Source organism: Mesoplodon bidens (genome assembly GCF_964165515.1).
Source record: "Mesoplodon bidens genome assembly, chromosome: 3".
Taxonomy (NCBI): domain Eukaryota; kingdom Metazoa; phylum Chordata; class Mammalia; order Artiodactyla; family Ziphiidae; genus Mesoplodon; species Mesoplodon bidens.
Genome location: NC_138178.1, coordinates 141,869,529 through 141,887,892, shown reverse-complemented (window position 1 = coordinate 141,887,892; position 18,364 = coordinate 141,869,529). Strand labels below are relative to the sequence as shown.

The following is an 18,364-nucleotide window of genomic DNA, read 5'->3' as shown; positions in this document are numbered from 1 at the left end:
CCAGCACAGTTGAGAGCAGGCAGAGGCACTGTACTGAGCAGGGGGATTAAGTGAGTCTAAGATCTGAGCACAAGCACCCTCAACCCCTTTCCCTATTAGTGTTTCACAAAGCTGGCTGCTAACTTCATAGCCCAGCCAGGAATCTGGAAGATTCTTCTCTAGGGAAATGGATAAACCCAAGGGAAAAACCCTACAGATATTGATATATGAGAATTCCCCCATGAATGGCTGCATCCCAGCCCACCGTGACACACACAGTGTTTTAGCACCTGACACTTAAATATGAACACCAGACATTTGAGCAAAGTCTCTTACATGAAAGAGACTTTTATGTAAAACATGAAACAAAAATAAGACAAATAAACAAAAATAAATTGGAGGAAATAACGTAGGGAGCAGAAGTAAACTTTAAGTTATATCTTTAGATAAAATATTATATACAAAATAAAAACACTGCAAGGACAAATATCCCTGAAACAAGAACAGGAGAGAATATAAAAAGGAAGTATTCTTTATAAATGGAGATTAAAAGTTAAAATAGAACTGCAGAAATAAAAACTTAACAGAGGGATTAGAAGATAAAAGGTAAGGGAATCTCTTAGAAAGCACAATAAGAAAGATGGAGAGATCAAAGATAGGCAAAAAATGTTTGAAAAATTAGAAGACCAATTCCACCTATTGGATGTTATAAAAAGAGCAAACAAAGAAAATGGAGGGGAAGAAGTTATCAAAAAAATAATAAAGTTTCTTGGAAGTAAAGCACATGCAATTCTAGATTGAAGATAACTGCTGAGCGCCCAGCACAATGAATGAAAAAAGAAATCCGTATCATGGTTCATCATCATGAATTTTTCAAACAGCAAGAATAAGAGAAACAAAACAAAAACAACAATGGATTGGGAATACAGTAGATTGGGAGGCAGTAAAGCACAGTGGTTACCCTAACAGGTTTTGGTCACTTAATTTCTTTGTATTTTAGCTCAATGTCAAATTCAATATCCCATCATTTGCTATATATGGAAACTATGACATGGAGAAGTTAAACAATTTATCCAAGGCACAAAGCTAATAAATGACAAAACTGGGCTTCAATCCCAGGCAGTCAGAATTTCACATCTAGTTAAGTGCCTAACAAACCAATCCTGCAAATAACTATATACTCTGGACAAAACACACTAAAGCAACTTCCTGAGGGCTCAGCAAACTGAAAAAAGCTGGGGATTTGAAAGTTGGAGCAGTCAGTCCCTCCCCTCCCCCACCCTATTTTTTTCCTTCCTGATTTGCCCTGAGGATGGCTACAGTCAGTCACCTAACAGTGGCAGCAGCAGGTCAGGGGAAGGCAGCTGAAGCTAACAGAAGGCCCACCATGTTTCTGGCAAGAAGAACCAGGCTGACAGTAATTGAGGAGGAATCCCAGAAAGAGGAGAGCCAGAGAAGGAAAACCCAAATTCCATGTTTAAACTTCGCTTAAAATTTTACCTGACCCTGAATTACACATGCATTGGGCAAAATGAAAGCAGCTTCTGACCAAGAACTGATCCAAGACCTGAGCCCCTGCCCACTGCAGGTGTGTCTAACCAAGTTGATTGCCTGCTAAAGGAAAAATATCAACACTCTTTAAAGCAATCTGACAGAATCCAATCTCTGCAATAAAACATCACCATGTCCAGGGTACAGTCCAAATATTACTTGACATAGACACTCAGGCAGGTGAGACATGTCAACTCCAAGACAGCCAGATGTTGAAATGACCAGGCAAGAATTTTAAAGTAGATATTATAATTTTATATTTACCTCAGTGAAGTGAAGAAAAATACACTTGTAATGAATGAAATGATGGGAAATCTCAACTGAGAAAAACAGAAAGTATAAAAAAGAACCAGGGCCTCCCTGGTGGCGCAGTGGTTGAGAGTCCGCCTGCCGATGCAGGGGATACGGGTTTGTGCCCCGGTCTGGGAGGATCCCATATGCCGCGGAGCGGCTGGGCCCGTGAGCCATGGCCGCTGGGCCTGCGCATCCGGAGCCTGTGCTCCGCAACGGGAGAGGCCACAACAGTGAGAGGCCCGCATACCGCAAAAAAAGAAAAAAAAAAAAAAAAAAAAAAAAAGAACCAAACCCAGGTAGTCCAGATCAAAAGGCTATATACTCTCAATCTTTAAACTATCGCTCCCTTACTCTTGAGTATTACATACCAAATCCTCAGTAAATGCTGGTTACCATTATTATCAGCCTTTCTAACAATGACACTGGTAGCCAGAAGATAATGGAGCAATGCTTAAAAATTCTGAAGGAATACAATTCATCCAGTTTCCAATTTAGAAGTCTCTAACCAAATAAACTATAAATCAAGTATGAGACTAGAATAAAAATACATGCAAAATCTTTAAAATGTACCTCCGAAGTTCTCTTTTTGGGGATCTGTTGGAATATGATATGTGATTCATTAAAATGAGTGAGTAAACCAAGAAAAAGGAGGATGGGGCTTTAACAAAGCAGAGAAGTGAAGCGAATTTCCTGCTGAAAGGAAGCTTCTGGATGTCTGCTGTGCAGCAAGCTGAGAGCAATCTGTCCAGTCTGAAGCAGGAGGGCAGAGGCCCCAGGAGGGATAACTCAAAACGCACGTGCACACACACACACACACACACACACACACACACACACACACACACAAGAGAACTGATACATTACCTGAAGTGTTTAACTGTATTGAGAATAATTTTATAGCTCTGGCAGAAAATTCAGGAATTAAGAGGTAATAATTAATTCCAGGAAAGTAAAAGTTATACAAAAAGGTAAATATGATCATAGTATCTCATTTGGTTTAGCTGAAAATTGTATTTTCATAGTAGTAAGTACTACTTTGATAAAAATTAAAATGTAAAAAATAAAATACAGCTTGGATATAATTCCTCAATAGTATGTATAAATCTACTATACCTTTTTTTAAAATTATGAAATAATTTGAAGGATCCACGAAAGTATAGCAAATAATATATAGAACATACATGTACCTAACACCTAGCTTTGATTTAGCCATATGCATTTCAGGTTTTTTTATTTTAAACAAACAATTACAGATACAATTGAAGTCTCCTGAGTAGAAGTACAGACCTCCCTTAATCTCATTTTCTTTACTTTCTCCCCCGAAGTAAGCACCATCCTGAATTTGGTGTTTATCCTTCCCAGCATGTTTTTATATTACTACATGTGATTCTTCCCATAAACAGTATAGAATTGTTTTGCATGCTCTCAAATTTTAAGCAAATGTGATCTGCATGTTTTCTTTAGCATCCTTTTTTTTCCCCAACAGTGTTTTTGAGATTCACCCATATTGATACGTGTAGCTCTAGTTCATTCATTTTAAATGCTATATTATATTTCAATATGACTACACCATAACTCACTTATCCATCTTGTGCTTGTGAACATTTAATCTGTTTTCAGCGTTTTACTATTATAAACAAGTCCTATGTTTGTCTCTCTCATGCATGTGGTGTGAGTTTCTGGAGAAGTGGAATTTTGGGGTCATCAGCAAGGGCATCTTTGAGATATTTCCAAATTGCTCTCCAAACTGGTTGATATCCATTTAGACTCTGACCAATACTGTTTACCCAAGGTTTTGATCCTTGCCAATCACATTAAAGAAAGTTTGGAAAAGAAGAAAACTTTTAAAGTATTTTTGAAATGCACAATCCTTCAACCCAGATATCTCTTGTAATTTTATATTCCCTTCTCTGGTCCTTCTGCACTTTATTTTTCAGAAGTCTTGACCGCCTGCTGTCTAAGAGGCAGGACAGATCCCAGCTTCTCTCACCTTGCGATCCATTCAGCAGTGCCCTCAAACAGGTCTGGAGTGATGATGTTGGTCAGAGAAGCTACCGAGGCGGCACAGTACGCACTTCTGGAAGGACAGAAATAGAGGGGAAAGTGTTAAGCTTTAAGGAGGAGCTTGAACAAGGCTCACTGAACTTTTTGGACGGATTGCTCTCTGCCTTGTAAGCTGTAATCACTGCCTGTCCTCGCTCCAAGCCCATGGTCAGTCCTCCTGGGTCTCCAACCAGGAGTTCTGACATTCTATTTCAATAGAGTTGCTCATGGCACAGCCTCAGTGAAAGAACATGACATTCTAGTCTCCCTCCCTCCACATGGTCAAATCTACACCAGATGAAATAACAGCCATAACAATTCCTGTGGACAGTGAATTCAGCTTTTCTTTCAAAGACCTACAATGGCTCCCCAAATTCCATGCTGTCATTCAGGTATTTCTGACATGCTCATTCAGTTGTCAGTACTGTTTTTAGATCCAGGACTTGTCTGTTTACGGCATGGACAAGTTAAAGGTTAACTGTATCTTTTCCAAACAGACACAACTCCAAAGCAGGCCGCCAGACCACACTGGCTGCTTAGACCAGGCAAGAGGGACCGAAATGTATGAGCCCAGTCAGATCCATTCCTCAGGCTTCTAGAGCAAGAAAAGGGTTTTGATTTCAAGCATCCCACCAGTACACACACACACACACGCACACTCTCTCTCTCTCTCTCTTTAAAGGGAAAAGAAAGAACATGTCTGTTTTTTTCCCCACATGTTATCCTACATGATTTGGAATAATTCTTGCCATTCCATCCTGTCAGCCCTAATTCTTCTCAGGACACCTTTTATTTCAGCTGATCCCTCTATTATGGAACACGTCTACAAACTGTCTTTTCTTCCCTTCCAGGGTCTTTTCAAACATCCAACATCTCAGCTCTGTTTTATGTTGAAGACAAAACCAGTCTGTTCTAATTCTGTTTACAGATCCTTTTTCTAAGGGCTCCTAAGGAATATAAAAGGGAGGAGAGAGAAGGGTCCAGCTTCCATATTGTTCAATATGGACGTAACACTAAGCCAAGTGCACTGGGGCTCTCCAGTGAGCCACAGGCATTATTCTCCTCCCAGCATTTTTAACAGCCTGCTCATGCCGGCCAAAGGCACAGCAGAGGCTGAGTTCTACCAGCAGGCATCAAAAGCATGAAGAGTCCTTTCTGCCAAATATTGCCATCTACCATAAGCTAACTTCGAAAGTCTGACCTAACTGCTCTCAGGTCTCAAGCCTCTCAAAGGGCTTCAAAGGTATTTGCTCTTGAATCCCAACATAACCTCTGCGGTAGGGAGGCGGCGAACACAGGGCGGTCGCCTCATAAATGGAAGAACTGAGACCTGCTGCCAGACCTCACACTGAGACCGGGAGCGAACAAAACACACCATTTTGGAGCATCTTCTTCCTCTCTCCCTCTATCCAGTCATCACATCTCTCAGATTTGTCTACTACCCTCCATCCTCTCTGCTGTTACCCAAATCCAAGTCACCATTAACCTGGGTCGGTCTCCCTCTAGCCCTGAAACCAGAGGATTTTCACTAAAACACTACAATCTATTCACTGCAACTGCAGAACTTGTAATAAAATACAAATCAGATTGTGTCACTCCCTACTGAAAACTTGTCAGTGGCTTCCCATTTCCCTTAAAATAAACTCCAGCCTTCTCAAGGAGACTTCGGGGCCCCTCTGGCTATTCCCAGCCTGGCCGTCCAGCTTCATTTCTCCCCCTGCCCACCGGGCCTCTGCACTTCAGCAACACTGAACTTCTCCTTCCCTGAACACACTCTATGCTCTGTCACCAAAACTTTTGCAAATGCTGGGTCCCTATCTCCCCACTACCCACCCAGAATACTTCCGGTTATATAACCTAGATTAGGAGGTCAGGAGTACATAACTGCTCTTTTCTTAAGATCTGAGAAAAAAATGGTGCTTGCTATGAGTTCATTGCAACTGGATTAGTGGCAGCCCACAGGAGCTGTGAATGCCTGAATAAGCTCATCTCAGAAACTGGAAGGAGTTGCGACAGACCTGAAAGATCAAGAGACCAGTTCTGCCTAACCCAGAATGAGACAAGCTGGCCTCCAGATGCCAAACTGTCCCCATCAACTGCTGCTTCTCTTCAGGTCAAATCCACTCAACAGCACTCAGGAGTAACTGCTGATGCTTCCGGGCAAAGACAATTAAAGGAAGACAAAGTGAAAAGTGATGGAACTGGGGCACTAGAAACCACGCAAAGCAGGGAAACTGCATGAGACCTGCTAGGTTACATCCATCATTCGCATCTTTAATCCTCTGTAAATGAAAAGCATGGCTTGAATGGCAGAACATTACCAGAGGAGCTCGGGTAGAGGAGGAATATGGTTACAGTGCTCTTCAGTGAAACAAACATATTTTATTGGAGGGGCTTCCTAGCATTTGTCTAGCAGATATGAATAAGAAAACAGAAGGAGAGAAAGATAAGATAAAAAGCAGAGGGCTATGTACCAGATGAAGGAACAAGATAAAACCCCAGAAAAACAACTAAATGAAATGGAGATAGGCAATCTTCCAGAAAAAGAATTAAGAATAATGATAGTGAAGATGATCCAGGACCTCGGAAAAAGAATGGAGGCAAAGACTGAGAAGATGCAAGAAATGTTTAACAAAGACCTAGAAGAATTAAAGAACAAACAAACAGAGATGAACAATACAATAACTGAAATGAAAACTACACTAGAAGGAATCAATAGCAGAATAACTGAGGCAGAAGAACGGATAAGTGACCTGGAAGACAGAATGATGGAATTCACTGCTGCGGAACAGAATAAAGGAAAATGAATGAAAAGAAATGAAGACAGCCTAAGAGACCCCTGGGACAACATTCAATGCAACAACATTCACATTATAGGGGTCCCAGAAGGAGAAGAGAGAGAGAAAGGACCCGAGAAAATATTTGAAGAGATTATAGTCAAAAACTTCCCTAACATTGGAAAGGAAATAGCCACCCAAGTCCAGGAAGTGCAGAGAGTCCCATACAGGATAAACCCAAGAAGAAACACGCCAAGACACATAGTAATCAAATTGGCAAAAATTAAAGACAAAGAAAAATTATTGAGAGTAGCAAGGGAAAAATGACAAATAACATACAAGGGAACTCCCATAAGGTTAACAGCTGATTTCTCAGCAGAAACTCTACAAGCCAGAAAGGAGTGGCATGATATACTTAAAGTGATGAAAGTGAAGAACCTACAACCAAGATTCCTCTACCCAACAAGGATCTCATTCAGATTCGATTAAGAAATCAAAAGCTTTACAGACAAGCAAAAGCTAAGAGAATTCTGCACCACCAAACCAGCTCTACAACAAATGCTAAAGGAACTTCTCTAGGTGGAAAACACAAGGGAACAAAAGGACCTACAAAAACAAACCAAGGGCTTCCCTGGTGGCGCAGTGGTTGAGAGTCCACCTGCCGATGCAGGGGACACGGGTTCGTGTCCTGGTACAGGAAGATCCCACATGCCTCACAGCGGCTGGGCCCGTGATCCATGGCCGCTGAGCCTGCGCGTCCGGAGCCTGTGCTCCACAACGGGAGAGGCCACAGCACGGAGAGGCCCACGTACCGCAAAAAAAAAAAAAAAAAAAAAAAAAAAACCCCGAGAACAATTAAGAAAATGGTCATAGGAACATACATATCAATAATTACCTTAAATGTGAATGGATTAAATCCTCCAACCAAAAGACACAGGCTCACTGAATGGATACAAAAACAAGACCTGTATATATGCTGTCTACAAGAGACCCACTTCAGACCTAGGGACACATACAGACTGAAAGTGACGGGATGGAAAAAGATATTCCATGCAAATGGAAATCAAAAGAAAGCTGGAGGAGCAATACTCATATCAGATAAAATAAACTTCAAAATAAAGGATGTTATGGGCTTCCCTGGTGGCGCAGTGGTTGAGAGTCTGCCTGCCAATGCAGGGGATACGGGTTCGTGCCCCGGTCCGGGAAGATCCCACACGCCATGGAGCGGTTGGGCCCGTGAGCCATGGCTGCTGAGCCTGCGCATCCAGAGCCTGTGCTCCGCAACGGGAGAGGCCACAACAGTGAGAGGCCCACGTACCACAAAAAAAATAAATAAATAAAAATAAAGGATGTTAAAATAAATTAATTAATTAATTTAAAAAAATAAAGAATGTTACAAGAGACAAGGACACTACGTAATGATCAAGGGATCAAATCAAGAAGAAGATATAACAATTATAAATATATATGCACCTGACATAGGAGCCCCTCAATACATAAGGCAACTGCTAACAGCTATAAAAGAGGAAATTGACAGCAACACAGTAATTGTGGGGGACTTTAACACCTCACTAACACCAATAGACAGATCATCCAAACAGAAAATTAATAAGGAAACACAAGCTTTAAATGACACAATAGACCAGATAGATTTGATATGTATAGGACATTCCATCCAAAAACAGCAGATTACACTTTCTTCTCAAGTGCACACAGAACATTCGCCAGGATAGATCACATCTTGGGTCACAAATCAAGCCTCAGTAAATTTAACAAAATTGAAATCATATCAAGCACCTTTTCTAACCACAACGCTATGAGATTAGAAATCAATTACAGGGAAAAAAACGTAAAAAACACAAACACATGGAGGCTAAATAGCACGTTATTAAATAACCAAGAGATCACTGGAGAAATCAGAGGAAATAAAAAAATACCTAGAGACAAATGACAATGAAAACACGACAATCCAAAACCTATGGGATGCAGCAAAAGCAGTTCTAAGAGGGAAGTTTATAGCTATACAAGCCTACCTCAAGAAACAAGAAAGGGCTTCCCTGGTGGCACAGTGGTTGAGAGTCTGCCTGCTGATGCAGGGGACATGGGTTCGTGCCCCGGTCCTGGAAGATCCCGCATGCTGCGGAGCGGCTGGGCCCGTGAGCCATGGCCGCTGCACCTGCGCGTCCGGAGCCTGTGCTCCACAATGGGAGAGGCCACAACAGTGAGAGGCCTGCGTACGGCAAAAAAAAAGAAACAAAAGAAACAAGAAAAATCTCAAATAAACAACCTAACATTACACCTAAAGGAACTAGAGAAAGAAGAACAAACAAAACCCAAAGTTAGCAGAAGGAAAAAAATCATAAAGACCAGAGCAGAAATAAATGAAATAGAAACAAAGAAAACAATAGCAAAGATCAATAAAACTAAAAGCTGGTTCTTTGAGAAGATAAACAAAATTGATAAACCATTAGCCAGACTTGTCAAGAAAAAGGGGAGAGGACTCAAATCAATAAAATTAGAAATGAAAAAGGAGAAGTTACAACAGACACCGCAGAAATACAAAGCATCCTAAGACACTACTACAAGCAGTGCTATGCCAATAAAACGGACAACCTGGAAGAAATGGACAAATTCTTAGAAAGGTATAACCTTCCAAGACTGAACCAGGAAGAAATAGAAAATATGAACAGACCAATCACAAGTAATGAAATTGAAACTGTGATTAAAAATCTTCCAACAGGAGCTTCACTGGTGGCGCAGTGGTTGAGATTCCACCTGCCGATGCAGGGGACACAGGTTCGTGCCCCAGTCTGGGAGGATCCCACATGCCGCAGAGTGGCTGGGCCCATGAGCCATGGCCACTGAGCCTGAGCATCTGGAGCCTGTGCTCTGCAACGGGAGAGGCCACACAGTGAGAGCCCCACATACCGCAAAAAAAAAAACCCAAAACAAAACAAAACAAAAAACTTCCAACAAACAAAAGTCCAGGACCAGATGGCTTCACAGGTGAATTCTATCAAACATTTAGAGAAGAGCTAACACCCATCCTTCTCAAACTCTTCCAAAAAATTGCAGAGGAAGGAAAACTCCCAAACTCATTCTATAAGGCCACCATCGCTGTGATACCAAAACCAAAGATACTACAAAAAAAGAAAATTACAGACCAATATCACTGATGAATATAGATGCAAAAATCCTCAACAAAATACCAACAAACAGAATCCAACAACACATTAAAAGGAATCATACACCATGGTCAAGTGGGATTTATCCCAGAGATGCAAGGATTCTTCAATATATGCAAATCAATCAATGTGATACACCATAGTAACAAATTGAAGAATAAAAACCATATGATCATCTCAATCGATGCAGAAAAAGTTTCTGACAAAATTCAACACCGATTTATGATAAAAACTCTCCAGAAAGTGAGCATAGAGGGAACCTACTTCAACATAATAAAGATCATATATGACAAACCCACAGCAAACATCATTCTCAATGGTGAAAAACTGAAAGCATTTCCTGTAAGGTCAGGAACAAGACAAGGATGTCCACTCCCACCACTATTATTCAACATAGTTTTGGAAGTCCTAGTCACAGCAATCAGAGAAGAAAAAAGAAATAAAAGGAATACAAATTGGAAAAGAAGTAAAACTGTCACTATTTGCAGATGACATGATACTATACATAGAGAATCCTAAAGATGCCACCAGAAAACTACTAGAGCTAATCAATGAATTTGATAAAGCTGCAGGATACAAAATTAATGCACAGAAATCTCCTGCATTCCTATACACTAATGATGGAAAATCTGAAAGAGAAATTAAGGAAACACTCCCATTTACCATTACAACAAAAAGAATAAAATACCTAGGAATAAACCTACCTAGGGAGACAAAAGACCTGTAATGCAGAAAACTATAAGTCACTGATGAAAGAAATTAAAGATGATACCAACAGATGGAGAGACATACCATGTTCTTGGATTGGAAGAATCAGTATTGTGAAAATGACTATACTACCCAAAGCAATCTGCAGATTCAATGCAATCCCTATCAAATTACCAATGACATTTTTTACAGAACTAGAACAAAAAAATCTTAAAATTTGTATGGACACACAAAAGACCCCGAATAGCCAAAGCAGTCTTGAGGGAAAAAAACAGAGCTGGAGGAATCAGACTCCCTGACTTCAGACTATACTACAAAGCTACAGTAATCAAGACAACATGGTACTGGCACAAAAACAGAAATATAGATCGACAGAACAGGATAGAAAGCCCAGAGATAAATCCACACACCTATGGTCAACTAATCTATGACAAAGGAGGCAAGGATATACAATGGAGAAAAGACAGCCTCTTCAATAAGTGGTGCTGGGAAAACTGGACAGCTACATGTAAAAGAATGAAATTAGAACACTCCCTAACACCACACACAAAAATAAACTAAAAATGGATTAGAGACCTAAATGTAAGACCGGACACTATAAAACTCTTAGAGGAAAACATAGGAAGAATGCTCTTTGACATAAATCACAGCAAAATATTTTTTGATCCACCTCCTAGAGTAATGGAAATAAAAACAAAAATAAACAAATGGGACCTAATGAAACCTTAAAGCTTTTGCACAGCAAAGGAAACCATAAACAAGACCAAAAGACAACCCTCAGAATGGGAGAAAATATTTGCAAATGAATCATCAAAGGATTAATCTCCAAAATATATAAACAGCTCATGCAGCTCAATATTAAAAAAACAAACAACTGAATCCAAAAATGGGCAGAAGACCTAAATAGACATTTCTCCAATGAAGACGTACAAATGGCCAAGAAGCACATGAAAAGCTGCTCAACATCACTAATTATTAGAGAAATGCAAATCAAAACTACAGTGAGGTATCAACTCACACCAGTTAGAATGGGCATCATCAGAAAATCTACAAACAACAAATGCTGGAGAGAGTGTGGAGAAAAGGGAACCCTCTTGCACTGTTGGTGGGAATGTAAATGGATACAGCCACTGTGGAGAACAGTATGGAGGTTCCTTAAAGAACTAAAACTAGAATTACCATATGACCCAGCAATCCCACTACTGGGCATATACCCTGAGAAAACCATAATTCAAAAAGAGACATGTACCAAAATGTTCATTGCAGCTCTATTCACAATAGCCCGGAGCTGGAAACAACCTAAGTGTCCATCATCGGATGAATGGATAAAGAAGATGTGGCACATATATACAATGGAATATTACTCAGCCATAAAAAGAAACGAAACTGAGCTATTTGTAATGAGGTGGATAGACCTAGAGTCTGTCATACAGAGTGAAGTTAGTCAGAAAGAGAAAGACAAATACCGTATGCTAACACATATATACGGAATTTAAAAAAAAAATGTCATGAAGAACCTAGGGGCAAAACGGGAATGAAGACGCAGACCTACTTGAGAATGGACTTGAGGATATGGGGAGGGGGAAGGGTGGGCTGTGACAAGGCGAAAGAGAGGCATGGACGTGTATACACTACCAAACGTCAGGTAGATAGATAGTGGGAAGCAGCCGCAGAGCACAGGGAGATCAGCTCGGTGCTTTGTGACCGCCTGGAGGGGTGGGATGGGGAGGGTGGGAGGGAGGGAGATGCATGAGGGAAGGGATGTGGGAACAGATGTATATGTATGACTGATTCACTTTGTTATAAAGCAGAAACTAATTAAAAAAATGAATAAATAAACTTAAAAAAAAATGGATAACCAGTGGACCTACTATATAGCACAGGGGACTCTGCTCAATGTTATGTGGCAGCCTGGATGGGAGGGGAGTTTGGGGGAGAATGGGGACATGCATATGTATAGCCGAGTCCCTTTGCTGTGCATCTGAAACTATCACAACATTGTTAATCGGCTATACTCCAATATAAAATAAAAAGTAAAAAAAAAAAAAAAAAAAAAAAAAAGAATCCACCTGCCAATGCAGGGGACGTGGGTTCGAGCCCTGGTCTGGGAAGATCCCACATGCCATGGAGCAACTAAGCCCATGCACCACAACTACTGAGCCTGAGCTCTAGAGCCCGCAAGCCACAACTACTAAGCCCACGTGCCACAACTACTGAAGCCTGTGTGCCTAGAGCCCGTGCTCTGCAACAAGAGAAGCCACGACAATGAGAAGCCCGTGCACAGCAACTAAGGGTAGCCCCTGCTCACCAACGAAGAGTAGCCCCCGCTCACCGCAACTAGAGAAAGTCCACGCACAGCAACGAAGACCCAACACAGCCATAAATAAATAAATAAATAAATTTATTTTTAAAAAAGACACATGCACCTCAGTGTTCATTGCAGCCCTATTTACAACAGCCAGGTCATGGAAGCAACCTAAAAGCAACCTAAATGCCCATCGACAGACAGATGGATAAAGAAGATGTGGTACATATATAGAATGGAATATTACTCAGCCATAAAAAGGAACGAAATTGGGTCATGTGTGGAGACGTGGATGCATCTAGAGACTGTCAAGCAAAATGAAGTAAGTCAGAAAGAGAAAAACAAATATCGTATATTAACGCATATATGTGGAACCCAGAAAATGGTACAGATGAACCAGCTTGCAGAGCAGAAATTGAGAAACAGATGTAGAGAACAAACGTATGGACACCAAGGGGGAAAAGCGGCAGGGTGGTGGTGGTGGTGGTGTGATGAATTGGGCGATTGGGATTGACGTGAATATACTGATCTGTATAAAATGGATAACTAATAAGAAAAATAAATAAATAAAAAATAAACATACACAGGTTATTTGTAAGTAAAAAAACAAACAAAACCCCCCCAATTATTGGGTCTCTTTGAACTACAGAATTCAATGGACACCTCTTGCAGGAAAAAAAAAAAGAAAACAGAAGGAAACCGGCGCCAGAATGAATAAGTTAGAGAGTAATCATATCTGAAAAAGGTATGTGATAAAATGCCAAAGCAATCTTGCCAGGGTTTGTTTGCTTTCACCTATAATCCCAGGAAACTTTAAAAAGCTAAATTTGGAGTACCTGTAGAACAGGATGAAAATGTAGTCACCAAGAGGGGGAAAACATTTTTTAACTTTCTTCTTATGACGTCAACACAATACTGCTTTTCCTCAATAGTTATATTGACTTCACTGGCATACACAGTGTAAAAACAAGACCACAGGCCCAAAAGGGAGTCCCTTATGTTAAACTCCACATTGCCAAACCCGACTTCATTATGGTTTCTGCCCTCCCAGAAATGGAATCTTAAACCGTCCGTCAGGAATCACCTGATCAGCACCGGTGAGGGGATCTGCCTGGTGGACACAGCCAACCCGCTTTTCTGCCTGCTTTAACTTCCTTGTCCCTGCTCCCTTCTGCCCATAAAAGCTTCTCATTTTGTACAGCTCCTCAGGGCTCCTTCCTGTCTGCTAGATGGGATGCTGCCGCATTCAAATCAATTTTTGCTCAAATAAATTCAAAAAATTGTTAATAGGCCTCCATTTATCTTTTAACAACAGACACCGGGATAATGTGATATAAGAAGAAATATGTATTTGGTCTTCTCCTCAGCACAGAGCTCATAAAACCTGTGGAATTTCCTGACTGATGGGCGATAGGAGAGTCTTGTTATTCATAACATGCGCCCTTTGACCACACCTGAGTTTATGCTAATGAGGTGACTCCTGGAGGATGGGGGCTGGTTGCCAGAGGCACCAACCATGGGATTCGAGGGTTGGAACTTCCAGGCCCACTCCCCAGAAGACTGAGTTAATCACCAGTGGTTGATGAGTTCGTCAATCATGCCTACATAGTGGAGCCTCCATAAAAACCCTAGATGAAGGAGTCTGGGGGAGCTTCTGGGCTGTGGACGCACCCCTGTGCCTGCTGGGAGGGTGGCACATCCCAACGTCACGGGGACATAAGTCCCTACGCTTGGACATTTCCAGCCCTCACCCTACATACCCCTTCATGTGGCTGTTCATTTGTATCCTTTATGACATCCTTTATAATAAACTAGTTAAACAGTAAAAAATTCTCCTGAGTATTCTGAGCTCTCCTAGCAAATTACTGAAATGAGGAGGGGGTCGTAGGAACCCCTGGTTTGTAGCCAAGTCAGGCAGAAGTGTGGGTAACTTGGGAACCCACTACTTGTGACCAGTGTCTGAGATGGGGGCAGTCTTGTGGGACTGAGCCCTTAACCTGTGATGTCTGTGCTAACTCTGGGTAGTTAGGGTTGGAACTGTTTAATACGAGGAAGAAACACCCCGACATTTCATGTCAGAAGCGTTGGGAGTAGAGAGACAGTTCTCCAGGTACCTAGGTTTCCAGATACCTAGTCTACTTTTATGGTTTGAACAGACAGGTTCCAGACAGAAGAACATCCTTCACTGAAGGTCTCTGCAGCCTGGTTACCTCCTTTTATCTGCAACATGTTTTGTGCTCCACAACTTTCATGTTTTTTTCTTCCCCTATACTTTCAAACCAATAGTTAAGCCAGAATATTAATCAACTTGTGTAGAGGAAAATACATTTACAAATAGGCAATAAGATGGCTTTGATATAGAAACCTCATAAAAATGTATTTATCAGACTAAAGAATATAATCTGGTATAAAATCTCAATGATCCACACTGCCTTTGAATAATGACTAATTCAGTGAATTCCCTATATGCTTCATAGGCAACCTCCTGCCAGGTGAGTAAACTACTTGCTAGGTACTTATAATTCTTGAGAAAAGTGATCATTTTGAGCCAGCTGGTTCCATCAGTTCATGCAACTGTTTTTCATACACCCTACTGGCCCCTAAGGGTTTCTGCACCACCCAAAGCAATTCTCACACAGTTGTTAAACATTCTCATGATTTCACCAAATTCATTCAGAAAATATCTCCCATTCCCATGCCAGAGAGATGAAAGATTATATTACACTATACAGTTACATCTTACAGTATATCCTTTCATACCAAACAAATGTATTTTTCATTTTTAAAACAAAAGCATTTGATTTTGTTTCTGTTATTCATATTTTGGCATTTACATAAAAGAAGTCAAGTGACAGTGACCCCTGAGGACATCTGTGTCGTATTTGCAGTGATTATGAACTGTGTCACTGACACTTTACTCTGCATGTCATTCGGTGAGACAAGGCAGCAGCTTCCCTGTGTTGTTCCCTGGGCTTGGCATCTCTGATGGCAGATAAACCCGAGAATCTGCTGACGCAGCAGCCTGAGAAAAACCCCACTCACCTCACGTCCACCTCACCTCCAACGTGCATGAGAAAAGAGCCATCGGGTTGCTTCAGCGAGTACAAATACTGGAGAAGCTTTTCTCTGAGAAACGAACAGGAGAGAGGCAGGAGATGGCGATGGTCAGTGCACTGTCAGCAGGCGGGAGCCCAGCTGGGTGTCCAGTCCTGCTGGCTTTGACTGTACCTGTTAATGACATCATAGGCCTCTTCGGTGCCAATGATGCACAGCGCGTTGACTGCTGCGTACGTGGGCGCAAGGTGTGGGTACTGGCCAGGGCCCCCTCCAAAGCCACCTTCTGGGCTTTGACACAGCTCCAGGAACTGACACACGCTAGGTACACAGCCAAAGGGAAAGACAAGGTCAGACAGCATTAATTTCAAAACACCGAATTCCACCAGTCCATGCCTTTCCAAGCCTCCGCCCTCCTCAAAAGGGAAGAAACCTCCCCTCCCCACCTAGTGAATATATACTGAATACAGTTAACACCTGTGAAGGGCCTAATTCTCTAATGATAGCCTGATTCTCTGCTATCATCAGCTTTGTGTGCCCTCCTTTCTGAGTTTTGTATTTAAGCATTTGCCTAGTCGTGAAGCAAGGAACATAAGGCCGGGCAGAAATACACAGCCTTTTTTAGAACTGGGAGTAAGTCTCATGCTTCTTGACCTAATCTTTCCCATATTTTTCTCTCAATTTGCCACCCTGGATCTATGGAACCAGCCCATTCTCCTTGTCTCTAGGGTACCTTCCAGGCTTCGGATTTTGCCTAAATCATGGTGATACTCAATTGCTGGTCTAGAGCCATCACCTAGGCCTACCAGGAAAATTTAAAGCAGTGCCTTCTCACCCCCATTGCCGTGTAAGCCCCAGTGGGCTACTGATTTTTACTCCGTTCACCGACAAGAAACAAGCTTCCAATGGAGTCTGCCTCCATGGTTAGGAGAATAAGAAAGAGGTGGGCTTCTGCTTGCTCCGCTCACTGTGGCAAACTTAAGCACTGCTGACTCCTATCACAGGAATGCATCCCAGGCTGTAGGCTTCTGGAGAGTTTCTCACAGAGGCTCCAGCTCCTTCACTGAGGGAAGCTGTTTATTGAGGGTTGGCCTCCAAGCCTTTGCTTCCAAGCATGGCATCAGTCTGCCCAGAAGTTATCTTCTTGCTTTAAGTGAAACCAAGAGAACCCCTCTTTGTCTAAGGTCCTCTAAAGTTCATCGGAAAGGGGTGCCCCCGGAGGGTGCCCCCTGGTTCTCAAGCTGTTTCCGCACAACGTAGCAGGATCACAGCTTCCTACTAGGACAAGTCCTCAGTTAAGAGAACCAGCTGCAAATCTGTGTCCTTCTAGTGCTCAGACAGCCTTCTTTTCCTGGACTCTTTTGTCTCATTTTTTCTTGTCTACTGCTGCCAGAGAGATGGCACAGAGTCTACTTAATCTCCACTAAGACACAAGCTGATTGCGCCTCTCCCACCTCATATTTGATGACTTTTGATTTCAGACCTGCCATTATCTGGGCAGGGACAGCCACAGAAAATGCTGCTGACTTCCTAGTAAAGCCCTGAAATCATCACAGGTTAAAAGCAATCCACACTCACTTCACGTTCCACCCACAATTTTACTGTAGGAAACACAAGGATTGAAACTGAAGTTGATAATCAGAGAAGGAAGACAGTTCTGTGACATGTTTTTTTTTTTTTAATTTATTTTATTTATTTATTTGGCTGCGTTGGGTCTTTCTTCGTTTCTGTGCGAGGGCTTTCTCTAGTTGCGGAGAGCGGGGGCCACTCTTCATCGCGCTGCGCGGGCCTCTCACTGTCATGGCCTCTCCTGTTGCGGAGCACAGGCTCCAGACGCGCAGGCTCAGTAGTTGTGGCTCACGGGCCCAGTCGCTCCGCGAGCATGTGGGATCTTCCCAGACCAGGGCTCGAACCCGTGTCCTCTGCATTGGCAGGCAGATTCTCAACCACTGCGCCACCAGGGAAGCCCCTGTGACATGTTTTTAATAGCAATTAATTTTTGCAGAGAAAAATGAGTTTTTTACTAACATGTTTCCCAAACCCTCATCAATTCTTATCCTATTTCCCAGAAACAAAGAGCTAATAAACTCCTGGTCTAACAAAAGTTGGCTGCATTAGCGTACAAAAAGCTTTCTGATCACAAAAATAACGTTTTTTGGCTGACATAAAACTTTAACAGCACATTTTTAAAAAGAAAAAGGAAAAGAGTCATCTAGTTATCCATTCCCTTCCCCAGCTCCCACGACAGAATTACGGCAAATGCAATACTCCTGACCCTGTAGCCTAAAGTCTGGAATGGGCCGGGATCTGAATGTACCAGAGACACCATTAAATCACCCCTCCACACCAACTGCCCCCAGCTGACAGGCTGCATCTGACTGACTGAGGGCTATGTGGGGAACAGGGGTTGGGCTCTTCTTGAGTCTGAGACACTTCCGTACTATAGAACATTCTGATCCAGAGTCTTT

The 18,364-nt window shown here is 42.0% G+C and overlaps 1 protein-coding gene across 2 annotated transcripts in view; it reads right to left on the bottom strand.

The window, feature by feature from the left end:
* The window catches only part of FNTB (farnesyltransferase, CAAX box, subunit beta), an 80,367-nt gene that overhangs the window by 19,714 nt on the left and 42,289 nt on the right, over window positions 1–18,364 (bottom strand). For both annotated transcript variants that reach the window (XM_081229964.1, XM_081229965.1), the window contains exons 5-7: window positions 16,071–16,217; window positions 15,885–15,968; window positions 3,815–3,901 (exon numbers count right to left, since the gene is read on the bottom strand). In XM_081229964.1, coding sequence (XP_081086090.1) covers window positions 3,815–3,901; window positions 15,885–15,968; window positions 16,071–16,217 — 318 coding nt within the window. The remainder of the gene's footprint in view (window positions 1–3,814; window positions 3,902–15,884; window positions 15,969–16,070; window positions 16,218–18,364) is intronic.